Here is a 24348-nt window from a genome sequence, read left to right on the forward strand (position 1 = left end):
AGTCCAAAATACCATTTTCTTTTTATTTTTTACGACCTTATTACGACTAATATATAACTGATATACAATTAAAATAAGACAGATGATTTTTTTACCATCTTTTTTAGAATCCATTGTAACTATATTTAGAATTAATTACGAAATCGTAATAACGAAGTTGTTTTCGAACGGATAAATATCGCATATTCATTAAAGGTAATTTCGTCTTTTGAATAAAAAAAAAGTGTTATGTTTTTTCTGGTGTACATGTGAAATAGGTGCGAGCCGAGTGGGTCATTTCAGTAAAATTCCCCGTTTTTTAAGGAGTCTCTCTGTGTATAGGGAATATTACTCAAATAACCCACTTGGGTCGCAGCAATTTCAGTGTACACCACCGAAAAAAAAAAAAAATTTTGCGACCGACTAATATATAACTAATATACAACTTATTACGACTAATAAACTACTCTTATTTTAGTTGTATATTAGTTATATATTAGTCGTAATAAGGTCGCAAAATTTTTTTTTTTTTTCGGTGGTGTACCCTGAAATTGCTGCGACCCAAGTGGGTTATTAGGGTTAAAACCCCCTGTGTATACCATGGTTAGAAATTATGACATACTCCAGAATGTGTTGGCCCGGCTTACTGTGAAATCCATAACTCGGAATTTCAAAAACCCCAAGTCAACAACATCAATGTCTTCCTCTTCGCCTTCGCCTTCGCCTTCGCCTTCTTGGTCCTGCAAGAAATGCGCCTTCCTCAACTCCCCATCTCAGAAGCTTCATTGCCAAATCTGCTTCACCCCGTTTTCATCTTCGTCTTCGTCTTCGTCTTCGTCTTCGTCTTCCATTCCTTCATCCGACGATTCGAAATGGCCGTGCAGGGCGTGTACTTTCATGAACACGTATAAGAACTCGGCCTGCGAAATCTGCGACACTCGTTCGACGACTTCGTCTCTCCTGAGCTTTGACGAATCGGCGTCTTGGGATCTCGATGTCGACCCGGATTCCTCAGTCGGGTCGGTTTTCTTTCCCTTGAGGCCGTGCAAGCGTGATGATCGGTCTGAATCGGTAGGGTTTATGGAGAATAAGAACAAGGAGCTGTATATGGAGACCGAAACGAAAGGTCTGTCCTTTTTTGTTGAAATTAAGATTAATGCTTTTGGAAAATCTAGGGTTTTGTCTTTTGGGTGAAACTTACTTTGTTTCTGTGAATTCAAGGGTCCCCTTCAATGCTCGAACTACACATAAATCCGTTTTCGTAGATGCCATTCTCTATTGTCGCTTGATTGTAAATTTGAAGTATGATCCTGAATTTGTTGTGTGAATTAAAAAAAAAAAACCTTTTTTTCGTAGATTCAGGAATACCCTCTGGTGGATTGAAGATTCTGAGCTACAATGTCTGGTTCCGTGAGGATCTTGAGTTGCATCTCAGGATGAAATCCATCGGTGACCTAATTCAGCTGCACTCCCCTCATGTGATCTGTTTTCAGGTATTCTAACTTGCCGCATAATGTTTTTACTTTCCTCCTGTGCAACCTTGGCATCTGCAGTTTGAAACAAGCAGCTTGCATGTCTTGTAGGAAGTTACTCCCAACATATATGCCATATTCCAGAACTCTGACTGGTGGAAAGCGTATCGTTGTTCTGTCTCAGCCTCGGAGGCTGGCTCGAGACCGTACTTCTGCATGCTGGTAAAGCTAGTCATTGCTCTTCCCTTTAGGATCCATCTTCGGAAATTATCTCTTGAATTCACATTTGGCGGTAAATCGCAGTTGAGCAAATTGGCGGTGAAATCTTTCAGCCGCAAAATCTTCGGGAACTCGATAATGGGAAGAGAACTATGCATTGCAGAGGTTGAAGTTCCTGGGCACAAGCCGATGGTTATGGCAACGAGCCATCTCGAGAGTCCTTGCCCGGCACCTCCGAAATGGGATCAGATGTTCAGTCAAGAACGGGTAGAACAAGCCAAAGAGTCTCTCATCACACTTGGGACGAACAAAAATGTGATCTTTGGAGGCGACATGAACTGGGACGACAAGCTGGATGGCGAGTTTCCTTTTCTGGAGAAATGGGTCGATGCATGGACGCTGATGAAACGTGGTGATTCTGGTTTCACTTACGATACCAAAGCAAACCCGATGCTGTCTGGTAACCGGATGTTACAGAAACGGTTAGATCGGTTTTTGTGCTGTCTGGATGATTACAGGATTGGCGGAATCGAGATGATCGGTAAAGATGCTATTCCTGGGTTATCATATGTGAAAGAGAAGAGAGTGAGGAACAATGTCAAGAAGCTGGAGCTTCCTGTCCTGCCCAGTGATCACTTCGGTTTGCTTCTAACCATCTTGCCAAAGTGAGATCAACAAAACCAAAGCTTGAAATTTCGGTTTTTTCCCGGTTTGCTCCCTATGTTTGGCATATACTCTGATTAGTATGGAAATATTTTGCTGTTAACCAACTCAAAAGCCGATATGGCATCTGGGTTTGGTTCTGTTTCTGTAAACTCAGTGGTTCCTGGTCCGATGAGAATGGTAACCCGGTTGTCGGATCAGTATAACGAGACCTGTCTGAAGGTAATCTGCAATGCAAACTGATAAATCCTGTCCAGATAGCAGGAAAGGATGAACAGCAAAATAAAAAGATTCATTTTTTAATAGACCCACTAACCAAATCCAAAGAGAAGTTGTCAGAAAATGGTGCAGATACCTTCTTGGCCTGAACAAGATCTGAAATGGCAGAATTGACCGATAAAGACCCAATAAGTGGATGAAAGCATTACAGTATTTACCCAATCAAACTGATATATTGCATCTCTGTTTCGGTATTGGTTTCAGAATACAACTCTTACCAGCTTCTGGTCCTATAACCAGTCTTGTTATATATCAAAATGTAAAAAGCTCCTTTTTTTGGGAATGAAGTTCATAAAATATATAAAGCTCTTAACAAATGAAAATGAAAAACAGTTGGACTGTCCTTTTTGAGAAAAGAAAATGGTAAAGCACACTGTAAAGACCTTCAGCACGCTATGGGTACGAAGCTAGCCGGGCAAATTCTTTTGAGTTACACCAAATGCAAGATGAAATCTAGGGTCTTCTGCTTGGTGATATTCACACGGTATAGCCGGTATAGACATGAACTTTATTTGAGATCAATCGGTTCAGAAATTTCTGGTTTTATATGGTTGTATCCATCGGATAGCACCCGAGCACACGGATGAATCTTACAAGCTCCTGCAAGAGTCAAAAGGCAGAATCTTTTAGACGATTCAGGAGACAAAAACCAGTTGAATGCAGAGAGGGTAAGCTGATGAATTGTTTCTCGGGTTTCAATGGACTAACCTGTAAATGGCCGAGAGCTTGTTGGGCACGGGATTCAGCCATTGAAGCTTCGAAATCAATGTAGAACAGGTAATCAAAGTACCTGTCACCAGAACTTAGTTATATTCAGCTCACAAGATTAGTATAAAAGGCAAACTAGTCTATTTGCTTCCAAGCTCGAGGGAAACTTACTTAGCGCTTCCATTGTTAGAGCTATCAACTACTCTTAACGGGCGCCGTCTTTGTGGACGGCTCTCTATCTGTAATGAAATCCCAAAAAGCCAAACGAAGAATTAACATTGATTCTGAAAGTGAGTCAAGAGAATGAAACTTGGAGAGATACTAGAACAATTCCATCGTAACACCGAAACATTCATAAAAAAATCTGAAATCGGTGTCCAAACCATGTAACCATTTCCTTTTATAACGCAGATATTGATGATATATCACAATGGATTAGTTTTTCGTCATCCTCAGCATCAGAGATTACCATTAAGATCAGCATTTAGATGGTTAATCAACAATTAGCTTTGTCAATTAGGAAAGTTGGAAGTTTTTCTTGGAACTTACCTTGGATAAGTTAATGTCTCTTAAAGCAAACACAGCCAAGGCCTTGAAAAGCTCGCCAGGACCTTCTTCTAAAGAGAATACGATACTCGTCTGAAAGAAACGGGCAACGACTTAGCTTGGTAAGAATTTTAAGCCTGAAAAAGTATGAAAGATTTCCGCATATTATTATTCTCTGTTACCTTAAAGGGCCGATCCGTTCCTGGGATTATAGGTTCTCTCGCGAGTATCAGGAAACGGGTCACGTTGTTAGCATCATCCTGAACAAAGAAAGATAGAAAAATCAACGTAAAGATTCTGAGTTCCGATAAGTTTTGTCGAACAAACTTTACCAAGAATAGTATATCAAATTCAAACAATTAAGTTCTAGTCATTAGTTTGGATCCTTTCACCATGCATAAACCATGGATGAAGAATTACACACCTGCATGTTCTCAGAAAGGATACTGAGACCATATATTTGTGCAGCTCTTACGCTAGCAATCGCGCCTGTGTCTCTCTCGCCACTTGAAGATACCGTCTGAAAAAGAAAACCCGTTTTAACAAAAAATCTAAAACTAGAATTTCGCGCAGACAAAGATAAGGACTCCGTATCTTGAGTAAACACACCTGAGCAGCAGTGGCAGTGTCTAGTGCAGTAATTCTGTGTACGCCTAAATTGCTAAGTGCATTCTCGCATTGAGAAAGCGCCTGAGAAGGTACACAAGATTCAGTCAGCCATTAAAAGAACTTTCAGATTACGGAAACACAGTGTCTGTGCATGGGAAATGTTTCTTTTAAAGCATCAGAATGGGAAAAAAACCAACTAGGCATGAAGAACCTGAGGGTGGCTTAGAACACATTTAAGCTCCTCCTTCTTCACACCGGGCAAAGCCAAGAGGCAATGGTTAACGGGCAACTGGACTTCCTGGACAATGTGCAGTCTATGACGGAGAAGCAAATCGTAATTACGATGGATACTACCACCGACTGAATTCTCAATTGGAAGCACCGCTTTATCCACCAACCATAGTTCAACTGCCTGTAGGAATCACATTGAAAATGAAATAAAACTTCTCATGAATCGAGCTCAAAAAGGGGATGATGAATAATGGAGGTGACATAAAACCCGAAACCTGGAATGCAGTTTCAAACTGTTCACATGGCACAGTTTCACAATTTGGATAGGCCTTTAGTGCTGCTGTCTCACTATACACGCCCGGTATTCCCTGAAAATGTATGCAATCCAAACAAATGAAAGAAAAGGAAAGAAGAAATATGCAAAGAACTGAAAAAGAAGGTAAATAGTTTACTTGATAAGCAATTCGGACTTTTGATGCATCCTCAGAAGAAAACTGAAGACTAGCCGCTGTTAAGGGCTCTGAAATCAGTTTATATGTTAGGGTTTGTAATGAGTGAGATAGAAATGGAGATTGATGGTATTGAGGATACGTTTTCATACTTGAAATAATACTTAACACTTAGACTGATTCGACACTCGGGTATTTGAAATGAAACGACGATACAGCATGACAATAAAGATCGAATCTAAAACATTCCTTCCAAACTGTTATGGAAAATAGAAGCGTCAGAGATTTGGGCATTACGACAAAAGAGATTGACATTTGCGAGAAAGCGCATAACCAATCATCAAACACAACTGTCTTGATATCATACCGCTGATGACAAATGCACAGGATTTAACACAGATTCTGCTTGAAATGCTGAGAATTCTTTTGAAGCTAAATAATAACACGATCGTCATCCCTTGTAATGGTCATGTACGCATTAAACAATCGATGTCATCATGACATGACATATGAAATGGCATAGATAAGCAAAATTATAGTTATATGAACCATACAATCAGAAGATATGAACAGTAGCGGAGAATTCAAGGATAAAAACATAAAGATCACAAAAATCTATCAAGGTGATAATGATTCGTGCAAACAAAGAACTAAATACATGCTCTTGGAGTGGACGATCGCATCACCAACACAAAAGCATCAGCATTTTCGCGCGAATCCCATCAAACAGCGAAATGCCAAATTGAAAACACAATCAAACGTAACAGCAGATACAGAACGAGTCGACTCACTGGGAAGCATGCTCAAGTCCTTGTGAAAGGTCAAAGACTCGGTTTTCTGAATCGGAACGATTCCACCTGCAGAGGACTTCCCGAGTTCATGGCCGTGCGGCTTGTCGTCTTCAACAGCAGTGACGGCTCTCTGGTCAGAGCATTCACACCTGAGGTCGAAGCGGCAACGTTTCGGGCTGAAATGAGAATGACCCATTTGAGAATGAGGTGTTTGGGGACAAACCCAGATGCTAAAGCATTGCAGAGCCATTGAAAGTCGCGAGATTTTTCTGGTTTTTGGTCAGAGAAATCGACAATGTAACAAAGAAATTTGGCGAATTAGGTCAACAGAAGTCTTACGGGAAATGGGTTGGTGAGAAATTTTCAGTGTCTTAGCGATAATGTCAAGGAGTAACACTGAATTTTGGAGGAAGAAGAGAGGAGGAAGCAAGAGTTTCACCTACACACACGCATATATTTATATACACACACACGCGCGCGTACGTGTAGTATGTTTCTCTGACAGCGTGTGAGGGTCTGTTGATTTAATAAGATTCCATTATTGAATTGTCCAAAAGGGAAAACCAGTAGAAACATGGATATTGATGAATTAATAAAAATGTTACCAGATTCTTTTGGAGATTAATACTTATCTAAGATATTTTGGTACTAGTATTTAATTGTAACGAATTTTTTTAGAATATATATTTCATCATTTTTATTTTCCATTTAAATATTGCCTTCTTTTTACTCAAAACTAATTGTATCCCTTATATGTGCAAATAAACATACACAAATAATCAATAACAATTTAATATTAAAAGAGGTAAAAAAAATATTTAATAAAGAGAATAAAAGTAATTTAAATATAATAAACATTAAAAATTTAACTTGAAAGATTACTTTATAACGACTAATATTCTCAATTAAATTAAATTTATAATAATTAGAATAATAGATTAAATGATAATTTTGAAGAGTAAAAATACATAACTCATCATTTATAATTTTATCAAATAAAAAATAATAAATTTGTAGCCTTGTGATTTTTAGTTACGTTGAATAGTTAATAACTTAATGTTTCTTAGATAAAATTTGAGGGTGAGAACAGCAATTCAAGTTCAGTCGAAAAAAAATAATATGTAATTAAAATTTCAAATATATATATATATTATCAATTTAAATGAATTATTTTCGCTTTTTTGAATGAATTATATTCACATCATGCTAATATTTTCCCCCTCGTTAAAATGATGTAAAAAAAGTTTCAACCCTTAAAAATTCTGCAAAAACCATCGTATCATATTTAATTTCACATATAATATCATGTGGAAAATACGAAATAGTTAATTAAAATAACAGCTTATGTAGATAAATCATTAACGAAAGATATTTTTGCCTCTTATAGTAAATAAAAATATCAGGGAAAACTTCAACAAATTATTTGGAACAGCATAAAAATATAATTTTTCTCAATACAAAAATATCAAGGACAACAACAACAAATTATTTGGAACAGCCTAAAAAAATATTAATTTTAGCAAATAATATACATATATATATGACAACATGGCCAATTAATTTTCTCACAATACATATACTATGAAAATATTAAAAAAAATCTTAGGATTTTATAGCAGAATTATTTGATAGAGATTTTTGTCTACTGATGAATTTAGTTAAATTATTGTATTTTAAAACTTAACCAAAACCGAATTGAATGGAAAAAAAAATCGTTTGGCCGATTAAAGTTAGGGATTAAAGCGCTGATGATATTTTATAATTGCGTCTTATGTTTTTGTGGCGATATTATGTATGTATATATGTATATATAAGACTTTGACGTATATTAATTATTTTTTTAGATTATAATGACACGATTCAATGATTCTTCTGCTTTCTAGCGAGACTTTAACGGCGGAATCTTCCTTAGCTTTTAATGGGACTTCTCACTCTTTGACAATATTTGTCCGAATAATTTATTGTTCTTTTATTTTTTTATTATTTTATATTCGGGTTATTCTTCTTCAAAGGTCTCTAACATGTTCATATTCACTCACTAGTAAAATAATAAAAGATTAATTTTAATAATAATTGAATTTTGTAAATAATATTATTGCTAATTAACTCCCCCAAATTATCAAGAAAAAAATAAATGAACTTGATATTTTCTACCGAACTCATATATTTGCATCAATTATGAATCATGAGCTGTAAATCAAAATTAAACCCTGTTAACATAATCAATTTAATTAGTTGCAAACCGAAGTACATCGTCCTTTCTTTTCGTTATAGTTTACTTCCTTGATTATAATAAAACGTTAAACATCCGAGGTGTATAAACGTTTTAATTTATAAACAAATAGATTAATTAAAACCACAAATTTCCCAACCAAATCAAAATCAAGAACTCAAAAACGTAAAACAAACCACCGAAAAGAAAAATCATCACATAAAACCAATATCTATATGGAAAGCTCAATAACTATATATTGGATCCATATAACGAAGCCTTTGTTTCTTTTCGTCACAGAAGAAAGAGTTGTGCTTCGACGGCCACACCCTCCGATTGGGTCCGAGGGTTCTTAGCCTTCGCATTCTTCTTCTGCTCCTTGTTGTTTCTGACATTTTTTCCACTGACCTCTCGTGAATGATGACTCTCCTCGGACCGCCTCTGCACGTGACTCTCTCTTCCCTGGCACGTGACCTTGCCCGAACCGAAACATCTACACAAGCTACTACTCATTTTTATCTCGCGTGTTTGTTTGTAGTTTTTTTTTTTTTGGTAAATGTGTGTTATTGTTCTCTGTGTTGTGTGTTTGCGGTTATGGATTCTTTTCTTGAGAGTTTGGTCGCAATTTATAGAGGGTGCAGTGGGTGTGGGTGTTTGGTTGCCGAGAAAGTGAAGGAAAGAGAGCAGTGTAGTTTCCGGGAAAGTATCAAGAAAAGCTTTTTAATTTGAGATTATGTTTCCACCATCTCTTTTTTTTTTTTTTTTTTTTTTTTTTTTTTTTTTTTTTTTTTTTTTTTTTTTTTTTTTTTTTTTTTTTTTTTTTTTTTTTTTTTTGCCTTTTGTGCTATTTCCTATGGGGTTCTCTCGCATATACGGTGGAATATGATGTCTCGGAACGAATTTGTGGTCTTGGAATATTGTATTTAAACGTTTAAGTAATTAAAAATGTATTAGGTTTACCTAAGTATATTATCAAATATTTATTATGCATGCATTTTTTTTTTTTGACAAAATGTTGTATTTTCATTCCTATATATGCATTTTTTTTTTAAAAGATAATCCGTTATTTTTATATATATTGTTTGTTTCTACAGAATCAAATATGGATTTGGGAGTCAAAAACAGCAACTATTGCACATTTGAATCAACTGTACAGATAAAATTTCTTTCAATAAAGTGATATCACTCTCGCAAGTGGTATCCATCGTATTTGAGCATATCGTTTTTTTTTTTGTCGGCTTCAATATATAGCCACTTTTAATAATTAAATATCTAGTTTTAGAAAAATAACAAAAATAACTTTCTAGCATTTTTGTTTATATATAGTTTTCAAATTTATTATTTACTTCATGATATAAGACCTCTCCAATCCGAAATAGAAACAAACTATCGCTACTAATAGCGTACCCCTCTTCAAAAAAAAAATCAACTTTTTCAGCTACTAACATACATACATACATATATATATATATATATTCATAGATTCGTATGCGGTTTTAAATTCAATATGGGATTCCAGTGGTTATGATCAATGACCTTGAGAAGTTGAAATAATTCAAATAACCACCTTTTGGAAATGTGAGACCTCCCTTTGCTTGCATGCATGGCACTCACTAACTGGATTTGGGTCAGCTTTATACACACACACACACACATATATATATATATATATATATACACATATGTGTGTGTGTGTTTAAAGTTGATTTGATTAAATATTGTAGCCTCTTTTTAAATATGACATATACAGTTATAATGATCTAACTGTTCCGATTAATTTAGATTGTTGATTGTGAATTGGAATGCCGTTTTATGCATCGAATTTATTTGAATTCTCAGTGATTGACAAGCAGAAATGACTTGTCGAATCTGTCTAATTTATCAATTAGGACCAAACAGCGAGGAAACAGAATTAGGGACCAAATCTTAAAATAATGAAAATTTGGCAGTTAGTTTGGTAATTATAATCATAATTGTCGCCGGCCAAAGATTCAAAGACGGGTGGCATGAGACCGAAGATTCGGACCGCGGGCTGTGATTAAAGAAAGGCACCTTAAACTAAATGTTGCATCACATGCTAAAAACAAGGCCAGGTCCCACGAAGGACTTTAAAATCTATTAATTATAGCTCAGGTAGACTATATCTTATTATATATATAGGGTGTAGCACGTGAAGACCAAAATATTTATAATATATGTAGTTTTTAATTAATTACCTAATATTTTATGTAAATTATATATTTTAATTGATAGTGTTCTTATAATTACTAATTTATAAAATAATATATTATTATTTTTAATTGTCATCAATGTACTCTAATTTAACCAATATATTTTATATCTTCATTAGATTTTTATTAACTATTATTGTAAGTATAATAATTTTTGAAAATAAATTATAGTTTTTTATTTATTGAATTAATACAATTTTGCACTTTCTATAAATGTTTGATTTACTTCATTCTTATTTATTCAGCATAAAATCAAAAATATTTTATACATAGGAGTATTTGACGATGAAAATATATAATAAATTAAATATAAATTATTTTTGCACCCCGTCCGCCTTGCACCTCACTGCGTCTTGCGTTTTCTACAAGTAAGACCGTGGGTTTGGATTCGGGTTTTATGAACGACGACAGATTATGTATGAATAAAATTAAATATTTATAATAATAATAATAATACTTGAGTATATTTACACATAAAATTATCAAAATATCCCTCAAATCGAAACACAAATCAACATTTTTGTTGCAAGATTTTGAGGGGTTCAGTACTCGAGTCCAGAGACGTATACCTCGATCGTGGATACTTAGGCTTCACGAAAACGAAAACGAGATAATAATTTACTAAAACCCGTGAAGACGAGATCGAAGCCGAATACCTTCAAAAATTCAAGTGTGCGATCCATGAGGGTCCGCCCTTGTGATATGTAGTGATGCGAATCCTACCACGTGCAGGATCCAAATCCATCCTCCTGATGCAGTAACTGCACCCACCAGTCTCCAAAACGATGGTGTTTTCATGATGAACAGTTTCAGACCAGAACATGAACCGTGTGTGGTCTCTGTGCAACACTCAGCAGCACTCACTCTGTTTCCGGTACAGCATCAACGAGCCCGGATTCCAGCGCCTGCACTGCATATGACAAAGACAGTGTAAATAATCAATCTTGATTTCGGCAGTATGCATCCAAGTGCATTGTAGTAATATCATCATCTATGGCGACAAGAAAGGATCGATCGCCGACTCAACGTGATTTCTGACCCGAGAACCCTCTTAGCTCATCGGAAGGTACAGATCCAATCTATCTAACATGTTAGGTTACCTCAGACACGGACAAGAAACGATCTCGTCCTGTCTACTGTTGCACTTTCTCTAGAGTCTGCCCAGTGAAAGCTGCATACATGCTGTCTATTTTCTGCAACAAAGAGGATCAGAGCTCAGTTGCCTGCTGAGTAAAGGCAAGACAAAATGGATAGAAAGAGTACCTGCATGCTGAGATTCAATAGCTTCATTCCCTTGTCGCCTCACGTCTTCCACATGGCCCTAAAATACGATGCATAATCAGAGTACGTAATCATACACACAGAGAAAAGAAATCAACACTAGAAAGATAGATCTAAAAATTTGGCTTTTGTGAAAAAAGAAATCAAATCAATGTGAACAAATCAAATCCACACCCCGCATCCGGTTTGAGGTTGACGAGTCATGATACGAGTGTTTGGCATAGCGTAACACATTCCCTTCTTGCCACCAGCCAGAAGAAGTGCTCCTTGGCTTGCAGCTACTCCAAAAGCCACAGTTCCAACTTTAGGCTTTATCTGAGAGAGAGTCCATAAACAAGTAAATCAACAAAAAAAGAAGAAGCTAAAGCATACCGACTTAGTGAACGAAATGAGCAGCCGTGTTACATTATATGCTTATGATGTCAAATCTAAGATGTTACATCGAAAGAAACCAAACATAAGTGTGTTGCAGAATCAGCTTACCCAAGACATACAGTCATAGATTGCTAAGACCGAGTAGGTGCTACCACCGGGGCAATTCAAGTACATCAACTAAAGGCTAGGATTACGAGCTGTGGAGATGACTCGCTGAGAAACGTGTGCGTTAACCGGCTGCCCTACAAAGATTATACGGTTGCGATACAACACAGAAGAGAGGTCCAAAGGTCCTCCAGGAGTCATCACAAATGGCATAACCGGTGGATTCTTGGATTCTCCCTCTTCATATCTAAGCATTGTTGAACAGAAATGGTTTGTAAAATCTAAGAAGAAATGCAAGATGGTATGAAGGCTGATACGTTTAATCCAGCGTTGTTTTAAGCAATGCAACTTGTACCAATGTTAACAAAGTTAATACGGAAGTTTATCGAGCTCAATGAACAATGGAGAAGAAAGAATCAAATACCGGTAAAACTGAAACCAATCAACATGAATACTAACCATACGTAAAATGTTCGAGAAATAAGCAGAGAGCTATCAGAAATGAGATGGTGAATGTAAACTACAAGAAAGGACAAGGGATTCAGAAAGGGAGACCTTTGATCAATACCAATAGAATCACTGTGATTGATCTTCAATGGGAATCCGGGAACTTTACTTGAGAGTCCTGGAGGAATCAAACACGAGCCGTTCTAAAATGAGACGAAAACAACGATTGAGCAGAGAAAAGCATGTTCTTTGAAGAATCCCAGAGCATAAAAGTCTAAGCTCAAACCAAATTAGTCAAAGTAATCGGAAATTCCGCAGAAACCCTATTTCCGTTAACAAGCGAGGTTCTTGTTGTCGGATTCAGACATCTGAAAACTACTATCAGCAACTCGATTCAGCATAAGGAAAACGCAAATCCAAGCACATCAACTACAGGCTAAAAGTACCTCTGCTTTTAGAGAATCCTCATACAGACTCGGAAAAGCGGAAACCAGAAATCTTGAATGATTTCTACGCAAAGACAAACAGAAAGAAGCGAACATTCGAGTTACCCAACACAAAAAAAAAACGGAACCAAAGCATGAGTGCGAAAGATATGATGGTTTAGGGTTTATAAATCCAGAGGAAAGAGAGATACCGAGAGAGGACGAAATGGTCGAACCCGCCATTAACGCGCAAGTGTTGAGACCAAAAAGGGTGGGAGGCCGTAGATAAAAGAAGAAAGACGACGACGCGTAAGGGCGTGTTTGGATACAAACCCAAGGAGAAGAGACTCTGTTTCGCTCAGCAGGTTCGGTTGTTGTTCAACTTCTTTTTTTTGTGAAGGGAAAAAATAGAATCCGACCTGCCGGAATCGAACCAGCGACCTAAGGATTTTTCTGCGAACGCTACAGTCCTCCGCTCTACCAACTGAGCTAAGGTCGGTTTCTTTTCATATTTGAAATTAAAAACAAGACCTAATTTATTTGATTTTTTTTAAAAAAACATTTTTTCATTACGAAGAATTATTTTAAGTAAAATAATCCAAAACATAACAATTGTTTTTGAAATGCCTTGAAATTAAAACTAAAATGTATATTTTTATAATAGAAGACCATTTACCCAAAAAATAAAAACAATTGGACGACAAAATATTGGCTTAATTTTATCGAAAGAGCAAATAAAATGAATACTGATTTTTTATTGATATGATATTGGATCCGTACATGAGTCGAACCCGAATCTAATATATAGTCCTGATATCATGAGAGAACTTCGAAGCAGAAGGTGGTTTTACAACATATTCTTTGTGTTTGGCATCCAAAAAACCACTAACGGTTTTGGAACCTGTTTCCTCACAAAACCGCCTTCTTCTTCTTCTTCTTGTCTGTTCTTCACTCCATGTTCTTCGCAATCAACTTTGCTAGAACCAAACCAGCAACCTAAGATGCAACTCATCCGTCTCCAACCTTTGTTTATGTATTTTATCTCTTTTTTATAACAAAAAATCCCTTTTCTTTTGTTTTTTTTCTTCTGTGAATTTGCGTTGAGGAGTTAAAACGAATGTGTAGATGTATTTATAATCATCCATGGAACCTTCTGGTGGTTTCTCGAAAACTTCCGAAAGATAAAAAATAGTAAATTTCATTTTTTTTCTGAAACCTAATAAGTATTATATATAAATATGGTAAAAACAGACCAAATAAAAAATGTTTGTAATGAATTTGAATCCACAAGGAGATTATGTTGCAACCTTCAATAGTAAGACGTGGCGGAGAGACAACGCGTCTTTGATTTATTAGCTTTATTAGCAATATTTATTAGCAATTGTTCTCTCCTAATACTCTTAAGGGTTTTGGTAAAGTGTGTTAAAGGATGACATTTGTAAAGTATACCAAAAAGATACTGTATTTGTATAATATATATTTTTTTAAGTTAATGTAAAAAAAATATCTTTGTACATTTTCTACATTTGCAAAATATATTTTTTCTTCCAAAAGATTCTAGAATGTAATTCATTACTGCTCTAAATCACAATATTACAAATTAAAATTTTGTCTGAATATTAACTAAAAGTATCGTAAGGCCTTTATGTAAATTAATTGTTCCACATTATAATTTATATATGCTTATAAATGTATGTCGTATTTTTATTGTTTAATTATACACATATGGTGTCCCATAGAATTTCTAATATCCCAACGACAATTATTTTGAGAGTTTGAATTCTGTAAACCCTTTGAATTATATATTTCATAGTTAGAAAATATGTTTCTATATTTTTTCATATAATTGACAGTAGTATAATAAATTAATAACGATGACAAGATTAGTGAGGGAATAATAAAGCTCCTGCAAATTTAAATTTGTATGCTTTAAATCTTTATAAAGAATCTGTCTATAATAACTTACGAGAGATTAAACTGAAAAAGGATTTAAAAATAAAAATAAAAAACTCAAATTACTTGGCTTCATTGCAGGATTTATTTCAACATAATATATAGTTTAAAAAAGAAACGATTGACTAAAAGAAGTGGAAGTTACCATAAAATTAAAGCAAATAAGAAAATAATTTATCGAAAAATTTTAAATAAATAACACTAGAAATAATTAATAATTTTTTTTAAAAAAAAAAAGTGGCGAAAACTTTAACACCAATTTGTAGCAGGCGATTGATTTCTCCTTGAATATTCAAGTATATGGAGTGGAGATTACAATTGATTTGGCCTATCACATTATCTCTTATGTGACATTTTGTTTAATTTTTATTGATTTATAATTTATAAATAAAATAAAATTGTAATAAAATTATGGCCAAAAGTATTTATGACCCACTAATAAAAAACTGTAACCATTAATCATTAATCATCATAATAATCCATATTATAATAAAAGAAATATTTAGTAAAATCTAATATAAAAAAAACGGAATGATAAGATTGTTCATAATTCCAATAATAAAAACCAAGAGTAATGGACAAGAGTATTCATAATATGAAAATAGAATGCAATTATTTTATTATTTTATTATAAAGTTCATCATTTTATATAAAATATACGAAATACTTGAACTTATATCAAACTTTCTTGAAAGATCGTGATTTTTTTAGATTATTGTCCCTATTTCAAAATATCATTTCTATCATTTTAAACAAATAATTAGGTGAGATTCGCACACATCGAGTCATTCTTTTTTAATTGATTAATTTAATTTAATATTTATTATTATAAACATATATAAAATAAATTTATATAAATTCATTATTGGATATATAAAACATATATCTAATAAATTATTTTAAAAACATAATTATATCATGTGTATAAAGAAATAAAAAAATTTAAAAATATGAGTGTCTTTTATGTCAATGATTTGTTGGATTTCTTCGTTATCAATCTATATTTTTTTAATATACAACAAATTTAGTTATTAGATAAAAACAGTTGATATTATTAAATATTATAGTTATCATTTGTTATATATATATATATATATATATATATATATAATTTTTTTGTGTAGAATGATAGAACAGCTAATTAATTTAAAATATTAGAAAAATTAATATAATTATGTTATCATCTAATTTTGGTAGCTCAACCGATAAAACGGTGACGCAAAGCGTATGTTCCGTGACAAGTTCGAACTTTAAGTTAGGGAGTGATGCGTAATTCCAATCAAATGACTTGCTCTTGGCCCCGAAATTATTCTGGTCTTCGGTCCAGGATACCCGTTTACTTAGAAAAATAATAATGCTATCATTTATATGATATATATATATATCAAATTTAATTTCCAAGGATATGTTTTCTAATATTTTTTCCTTTGTTGCATATATAATTTAATTTAATCTTTGTACATGACTGGATGGACCAATAAAAAGAATTTTGATTATTTTAAATTATCTAATAATTATATTTTTGGTAGATAGCAAAATGATATCGAGAACCCCAAAAACAAATTAATACCATCAAACTTATATAACAAATGGACAATAATACACATATTCTTAATATAAAATAAATAATAATAAATTTACAATACTCTAATTTACCCATATATTTTTTATATTACATAAAAAATTTATATTATTTATTCAATATTAATATGATCAAATTTTATAGAACAAACCTAATTAATATATAAAAATAGAATAACCCGCGCATCGCACGGTCTTTATCTAGTCTTTATAAAGAATCTGTCTATAATAACGTGACAAGATATTACGAGAGATTAAACTGAAAAAGGATTTAAAAATAAAAACAAAAAACTCACTAAAAGTTTTTATTTTCATATAAAAAGTTCTCAATTTGTGTGTAATTCGGATCAAACATTTAGTTCACAATCGAATATAAATGGCTATTATAAATACATTTATATTTTATATAAATTTTAATATGCAGGCTGCAGCGACATTTTCTTGCTAAATTATACTAATCGTTTCATTAATAAAATTATACTAATTATTATCTTTATGTATGACAGCTAAACCAAAGGCCCAATTGTTTGGGCTTCAACATAAATCCTACTTGAAGAAAAATCAATATCTCAAAAAAAAGCGAATATAACGTTGATAATTAATGGATAAATGGAATATATTTTTTTAACAAATATAAAGTGATATCAATATATTCAAGCATTTTTATATCATATATAATTTGAATAAAAATATTGATTTTGCTAGTAACCGCAATTAGTAGAAATCTATGAAAAACAATTGTATTTTCGGATATTCAATGTGGATTTTGAGTCGAATATATAAAAATCGAATATTTTACCTATCAACGATTGCTAAAATTTGATCTCTAGATTCATATGTCATATAGAATTAAATTTCAGAGTTTGATTAATTTTTAGGATCAAAATTTTGAATTGCAAAACCCACAAAAATGGAATTCAAAACTGTATATCGTAAAACCTAGATATCCGATCCATAATTCGAATATTAATTAGTGGTAAGTAATGATAACGAAAATATAACCATGATGATAATTATATTGAATAATCATGTGTATAATAAAATAATAGAAAAAGAGCATAATTGGTCCGTTAGGGGAAGTCGGAGTTTTGGCGCAGACAGTTTCTGCTGTCGCACTTTGCATTTGGTCACGACAAAAGCCCTCTCTTTTGTACCATCCATATTCCAAATATCAAACAAAATAATTAAATGATCAAAGACAATAAAATAAAAACAAAATAGAAGATTCATACATAGCTTGCTTGTCGTGTTCGAGCAAAAAAAAAAGTCGTATTTTAATTAGATTAAATCTAAAATTAACTAAATATATATTTTAAAATAAAATTAATTAAACACGAAATTAATCGAGGTAAATTTAATTTGATATAAAAACGGAATGAAACACTCTTAAAAACTAGATATTTTTAATTCTAATCAATTTAAAGAATTGGATTTAAAATAAACGGATATATTATTTCAAAATACAAAATTTTAATTAAAAAACAATGGTAATGAAATGAAAACAGATAGTGGAATGTGAAATAAAAGTGAAACTCAAAATATTCACACCCCTAAAGCAGTTAACAAATTAGTAAGTTACATGAAAATCAATATATCAAAGATTGAATCTTTTTCTTCAAGCATCCGAATTAGACATATGAATGCTGCTTTTTTTTGCATAACTGATATAATTACTATAAGTTAATCATGCTTAATTATGCAATTTTACTGCATCATCGTTGAATAGTATGTATGATGACCCATATTGATCCAACGTACATCACAGGTTAAATTCACATTAAAATCAGGCCATTAATCACATTTATTTCACATTATTAAATGATTTACGTTGTTAGTAAGGATCCGAGGGATTAGAACAAATTAATTTTTCTAAAAAAAAACTGAAAGGTTCAAATCTTAAAACGCAAAAATAAATTCGAACTGATGAGGAAAAAGACAAAAAGTCCAAAGAATAAACAAAGAAAAAAGAGAAAATTAAAGGAGAAAAAAAAAAAAGACGACTGACAAAAGCCAAGAAAAATATCCTTATTACGACTCTCTTCCCCAAATAAAGAGACCAGAAACCCTAATTTTTTAATTTCCCATTTTCTTCGTCTTCTGTGATATCCCATTTCCAAAAACATTCCATCTCCGCTTCAAACGAAGAAGAAGAAGAAGACGTGTTTGGATTCTTTCGATTCCTCGGTGGTCACTGTAACCGTCTCCGGGAAAAATGGCGAGGCCGTCGTCGGCTTCGGCGGCGGCGAAGCTTCCGGCAATCAAGCCGGAGGATTACGCTCACAGTCCCGTCCACTACGCTGTCGTTCTGGGAGATCACGCCTCTCTCACCCGCCTGGTCTCTTCCTTGCCCAAACTCGCTGATCCGGAGCAGATCCGAACCGAGTCCGACTCACTGAGCCAGGAGCGAGTGGCGGAGCGGATCTCTTCCGTGCTCGACCGCCGCGACGTTACCTTCCGGGAGACGCCGCTCCACCTCGCCGTGAGGCTCAACGATGTATACGCCGCGAGGACCATCGCCTCCGCTGGGGCCGACATTTCGCTCCAGAACGCCGCCGGGTGGAATCCCCTGCAGGAGGCGCTGTGTCGCCGGAACTCGGAGGTGACTCAGGTAAAAAAAAGGCATCACCATCGCTTGGCGTGGTGCAAAAAAAAAAAACGCCGCGACGTTACCTTCCGGGAGACGCCGCTCCACCTCGCCGTGAGGCTCAACGATGTATACGCCGCGAGGACCATCGCCTCCGCTGGGGCCGACATTTCGCTCCAGAACGCCGCCGGGTGGAATCCCCTGCAGGAGGCGCTGTGTCGCCGGAACTCGGAGGTGACTCAGGTACTTCTCCGGCATCACCATCGCTTGGCGTGGTGCAAATGGCGGCGTAGGCTGCCGCGATTGATCGCCGTGCTCCACCGGATGAGGGATTTCTACATGGAGATGTCCTTCCACTTCGAGAGTTCAGTGATTCCTTTCGTTGGGAAAATCGCTCCATCGGACACCTACAAGATCTGGAAACGCGACGGAAACCTACGCGCCGACACTTCCTTGGCCGGATTCGACGGCTTGAAAATCCAACGAGCGGATCAGAGCTTCCTCTTCCTCGGCGACGGCGACGAATCCCTAGACATATCTCCTGGTTCATTGCTCGTACTGAACCGAGACGACCGCAAAATCTTCGACGCCTTCGAGAGCGCCGGAGCTCCGATCAGCGACCCCGATATCGCCGGATTCTGCTCTCAGTCAAGCGTTTACCGTCCAGGAATGGACGTCACCAAAGCAGAGCTCGTAGGCCGTACGAATTGGCGACGGCAAGAGAAAACAGAATCAGTCGGAGAATGGAAAGCGAAGGTCTATGAAGTCCAGAACGTGACGTTCAGTTTCCGGTCCCGGAAAGTCATCGCCGGCGAGAACGACGTCGCCGGGAGCGAGCAGGTTCTTCCTCTAGAGCTCGACGAGGATGACGACGGTTTCTTAGTTGCTGAGAACCCAAGCTTCTTAGCGCCGGTACCACCACCGTCCACGCAGCCAGCGCGGCCGCAGCGACGGCACAGCAGTTTCGTGAGGGAGGACAGAGATTGGATCTCCGTCGGAAGGCAGAGCGTCGACGTTTACCCCTCGGCCGCACAATTCCAGCCGCCGAGAAGGTCCATTAGCATCGCCGCACCCTCGACGGTTCCGGTGGCTCCGCCGCCGCAGACGAAGGAGAAGGAGTTCGTGAAGAGCCTTCGTCCATCCGTCTGGTTAACGGACCACTTCCCGTTGAAGACTGAAGACCTGCTTCCATTGCTCGATATCTTAGCCAGCAAGGTGAAAGCAGTCCGGAGAATGCGGGAGCTTCTCACAACCAAGTTCCCGCCGGGAACTTTTCCGGTCAAGGTAAACTCCAAAAGGGCCATTTCGTACTTTCTAATCATATTTTGTTTATATATTAATTATTATTATTCGCTTTTGTTTCTGTTACTCTTTTTGGTTCGTCTGATGCACCAAGCAATCCAGCTGACCGTTTTGCTTCAGCACCAGGCTACATTCCGCCACGTGGCGGTGTTTTATTGGTTTATTCTCACCTTAATCCGGGTTAAGCATATAACATTAGTATCAGTGAGACAGGATAGGATAAAAGTACACCTCCATGATTGTGCCACGTCATCTAGGCTTAGATTTCACGCTGACGTGGGAAGATCATGGAAGACCTTGCTTTGTCATCGACCCATAATTGATTCCCTTTTTTTTGTGTTCCGTTCGATTTGATTTGATCACTAATTTTGGGAAATTGTGTTTTTGTTTAAGTCAAAGTAGTATCATCAAGTTACTGATTTGATTTTTTTCTCTTTTTCGCTTTTTCTTTTTGTCTAAAATAAAAAATCTATGGCGGGACCCAGTTGTCGATCCCGGTGGTCCCCACAGTCAAAGTAGTCATCACATTCACCAAGTTCGTGGATCTCCCGCCACTGGAACAGTTCTACACACCACTCTCGAGCCCGAGTCTCCTCCTCGTCGCCGGAGACGAGCATTCCGGCGAAGAAGACAGCCGGATCTCGACGTCGAGACCGTCGTTCTCAGCATCGTCATGGCTGAGACGGAGCAGCAGCCAATCGGTGTGGAAGACGACATCGACGAGCAGCAAGATCTCGAAGAGACCAGAGGAAGAGTCGGATCCATTTGTTATACCGAGTGGGTATAAGTGGACGAGCATCGCCGATAAATCAGGTAATAATAAGATGAAGAGATCTAAATCCACCAGGAGATCTAAGTAAAAAAAACGTTTGTAGATTTTTGAAAATGGGGATTAGTGGATATAGAGTTTTAATTGATGACATGGCATGTGGTTTTTTTTTAAAGAGTTCACAAATTAGTATTTGAAATTTGACACATCACCATCTTATCAATGGAGAAACCCCACACATGGATCTTTGATTCTAAAGGATTACAAACTAATTTAGACCCATATATATATATATATATGTTAGATTCTTAATTGCAAATTATTGGGGTTATGATTACTATTGCAATATGATTACATTGAATCTTTTATTGAAAATGCACATTGTTTGTTGCTTCAGACTTGGTAATTAGAATATATCTATCTAATATTAAACTTCTATGGCCTTTTTTTATATTAGCGATTTCAGAACATTTCCTTCTTATTTAATGGGCCACACAAATCTTAGGCCTTAGGTCTTTGATTCATGGATTTAACTTTATCCGAAACCTTCCCTATGTGTGTGTGTGTGTGTGTGTGTACATATATACGTTAATAAAAGGTATGGAAAGATTCCAAAGGGGTAGGGAAAACGCCGGTGGGGTAAATTCTTGAATTTAATAGAGCAAAGAAAATGGAGGATTCTACTTCTTGAAGGAAAAAAAAAACATAATATGTACTGTGTTATTTCACGGTTCAGTCCAATACCTGTCCGTTTCCGATAACCGGATTGTCGTACCGGGTTTAGGTCAAAATCTCCGGGTTTTTTTTTTTAGTTTTAGTTTTTAACCGTTCTTGGGTTGCTTATGCAAATCCCAAACTGATCTCAGCAGAACAAATATAGAATAGCAATCGAAATCAACCAATGATTATGATTTTTTAAAATCGAAAAATCGAATTCGAAACAAACCCAAACAAAATGTCAAATAATTGATAAAACTGAATATTTTTCTCTAGAAAATAAGTATTTTGTTATTAAAATTCGAAATCTGAACCAAAACCAAGTATATGGAGGGTTTCTAAACATGGCGTTGTAAGTGTTATTTCGCGGGCCGTTTTGGATAATCGGATTATCGTACCGGGTTTAGGTTAAGATCGATTTTGGTTCGGTTTATGCCATAGGGTTAACCCGTTCTTCGCAGACAGTAGTGAAAAAGTTTGAAAATTATGTAAAACGGAAGAATTTTATGCATATAAAAGGGGTAGTAGTCTTTTTATTATAGAAAGTAAATTTTATAAATCCAAAAAACATTATTAGTATTTCTAATGTATGTATGGTATGTTGGATTGGATCAATAGATTTCTCCAATAAGTAGGTAATATAATGGAAAAAGTCAAATATTATTGTATTTCATAGCCAATGTTTTTTTTTAATCATATTATATATATTTTTTTGTATCGGTATACCAATGCCACATAAAATATAGTTTTATGTAGACTTTTATAGCTAAAGCGCATACAACGGATATAAACAATATATGAGAGAATATTTTTTGAATTAATGAGCCATAATATTTAATTATTAATTTTCGAAATTCAAATATTTATTGGAGGCAGAGACAAACCCCCACCAACATGCCTTTGTCTCTCTTACAGACCTAATAAATACCAATTGAAAGCTCAGGGAAAGGTTGTTCCTTAAAAGAACAATACACACATACATATATGCTTACACTCGTACATATTGATCTATACATATGTGTATATATACACAAATAATAAGTTGAAGTAGAAAGCCCAAGTTTTATAATCTAATGTTTTGGTTGGTTAAATATGAGCTTGAAAATAAACTAAATAACTATAAATACATTTGTTGGAATCAGATTTGTCTATTTAGTGATTTTATTTTTACTTAAAAAAGACCATTTTTCCGAAAGAAAATATGATTGAAATATATTTGTTTTTTATAAAAAAATATAGTCACTCATGTGAGGTGAAATATTTTATCAATTAACGTATAAGTTCATACGTATTTTAAGGGAACAAACAATATATATTTTTTTTTATTATTTTGACAAATAAAAAAGAAATATAAAATCAACAAGATTTAACGCATCGATTTGCCGACAAAGAAAACGCCTTAGATTATGGGGGGAAGTCAACTGAAGTTGTAAAAAATTTCGAAAGTTGTATTCTCAACTTCTTCCACGAAAAAAGGATGAAAATTTTGTATAAACATCACTCTATACTATACGTAAATTATGTATCTTCGAAAATAGGTAAATATAAAAAGGGCATATTAATAAATTCATATATATCAAATTTCTTTTCTGTCTCTTCCCGAAAGGATGAGTTGCGTTCAGTATGGCATGCCTATTTAATTTTAAAATTTTAAAATAAGAAAATACATTTTTTTTTTAAAAAAGTATTGTGAAAAAACTTAAATATGTATATATAAAAATTTGAATAAATAAAAAAAAAACATCAAATTTAATACACCAACCTCTTTTTTGTTGTGGGGTTGTTGGCCTAATTCAATGCCCATCTCTTCCATGTCTTCTTACCACTTTGTATTTATAACCTTCTTCACTTTGCAAGCGTACAAACAAAAAACATATAACCCACAATGTTTCGCTCTCTCTCCATTTTTTTTGGGTTTTAGTGTGATTTTCCCATGTTGGAAAAAATAAATCAACGAAATATAATTACGTTTTTATACATTATTAGTAGTCGCATAATCGCTCCAAACCCGGAGATCTCTCTAATGTGTAAGTATTCCTTTCTTTTTTGACGTTTAATTGATTTCATTTACAAAACCTAATTCTTGAGAACATATCTCTTCCCTGCAATCAAATTTTTCATTTTCATTTTTTTCCATATTCAATAAGATGGTTTCGGACGATGGACGAAGATACGAGATATTGGTGCGGTTCAATCACACCGTTGTACTCCAAACTACAAAGGGTTCGATTGTTCGATTGAGCCGTGCCAATATCACGAATGATATCGTAATCCATCGGTATTGATTTGCAAGATAGATTATTCTCTTTTTTAAGGTGGTTTTTATTTTTCGATTTATCTCTTATATATGTAAACTTCATATGCTAATCGTAAAAACCCTAATCTGTTTATCTGTTTTTTTAGAAGAGGAAAAATTCAAA

The 24348-nt window shown here is 35.0% G+C and overlaps 4 protein-coding genes and 1 non-coding gene across 5 annotated transcripts; 2 read left to right on the plus strand and 3 right to left on the minus strand.

Annotated features, from left to right (window-relative positions):
• Positions 1-543: 543 nt before the first annotated feature.
• LOC104809500 lies at positions 544-2539 on the plus strand. Its single transcript, XM_010535507.2, has 4 exons — positions 544-1105; positions 1336-1472; positions 1563-1673; positions 1755-2539. The coding sequence occupies exons 1-4, from the start codon at positions 580-582 to the stop codon at positions 2337-2339; spliced, it is 1359 nt and encodes a 452-aa protein (XP_010533809.1). The 5' UTR covers positions 544-579; the 3' UTR covers positions 2340-2539.
• A 226-nt stretch (positions 2540-2765) lies between these two features.
• Positions 2766-6390, minus strand: LOC104809501 (arogenate dehydratase/prephenate dehydratase 1, chloroplastic). Its single transcript, XM_010535508.2, has 11 exons — positions 5947-6390; positions 5159-5226; positions 4982-5074; positions 4687-4887; positions 4476-4556; positions 4291-4386; positions 4049-4126; positions 3870-3959; positions 3492-3559; positions 3321-3402; positions 2766-3212 (listed from the first exon to the last, which is right to left on the minus strand). Exons 1-11 carry the CDS (start codon positions 6194-6196, stop codon positions 3156-3158), a joined length of 1164 nt encoding a protein of 387 aa, XP_010533810.1. The 5' UTR covers positions 6197-6390; the 3' UTR covers positions 2766-3155.
• Positions 6391-10810: 4420 nt separating this feature from the next.
• LOC104809502 (ATP-dependent Clp protease proteolytic subunit 6, chloroplastic) lies at positions 10811-13280 on the minus strand. The gene is given in 7 exon segments (XM_010535509.2): positions 10811-11299; positions 11490-11582; positions 11653-11710; positions 11845-11985; positions 12154-12397; positions 12706-12775; positions 13235-13280. Coding segments are annotated over 6 exon segments (636 nt in total). The 5' UTR covers positions 13266-13280; the 3' UTR covers positions 10811-11299; position 11490.
• Positions 13281-13435: 155 nt separating this feature from the next.
• On the minus strand, positions 13436-13521 carry TRNAY-GUA. Its single transcript is given in 2 exon segments — positions 13436-13471; positions 13485-13521. It is a non-coding gene; the product is annotated as a tRNA-Tyr (tRNA).
• Positions 13522-18585: 5064 nt separating this feature from the next.
• LOC104809503 (ankyrin repeat domain-containing protein 13C) lies at positions 18586-21483 on the plus strand. The gene is made up of 3 exons (XM_010535511.2): positions 18586-19155; positions 19375-20424; positions 20928-21483. The coding sequence occupies exons 1-3, from the start codon at positions 18769-18771 to the stop codon at positions 21300-21302; spliced, it is 1812 nt and encodes a 603-aa protein (XP_010533813.1). The 5' UTR covers positions 18586-18768; the 3' UTR covers positions 21303-21483.
• Positions 21484-24348: the final 2865 nt, after the last annotated feature.

Source organism: Tarenaya hassleriana, unplaced genomic scaffold, assembly GCF_000463585.1.
Source record: "Tarenaya hassleriana unplaced genomic scaffold, ASM46358v1 Cleome16, whole genome shotgun sequence".
In the NCBI taxonomy this organism is placed as follows: Eukaryota; Viridiplantae; Streptophyta; class Magnoliopsida; order Brassicales; family Cleomaceae; genus Tarenaya; species Tarenaya hassleriana.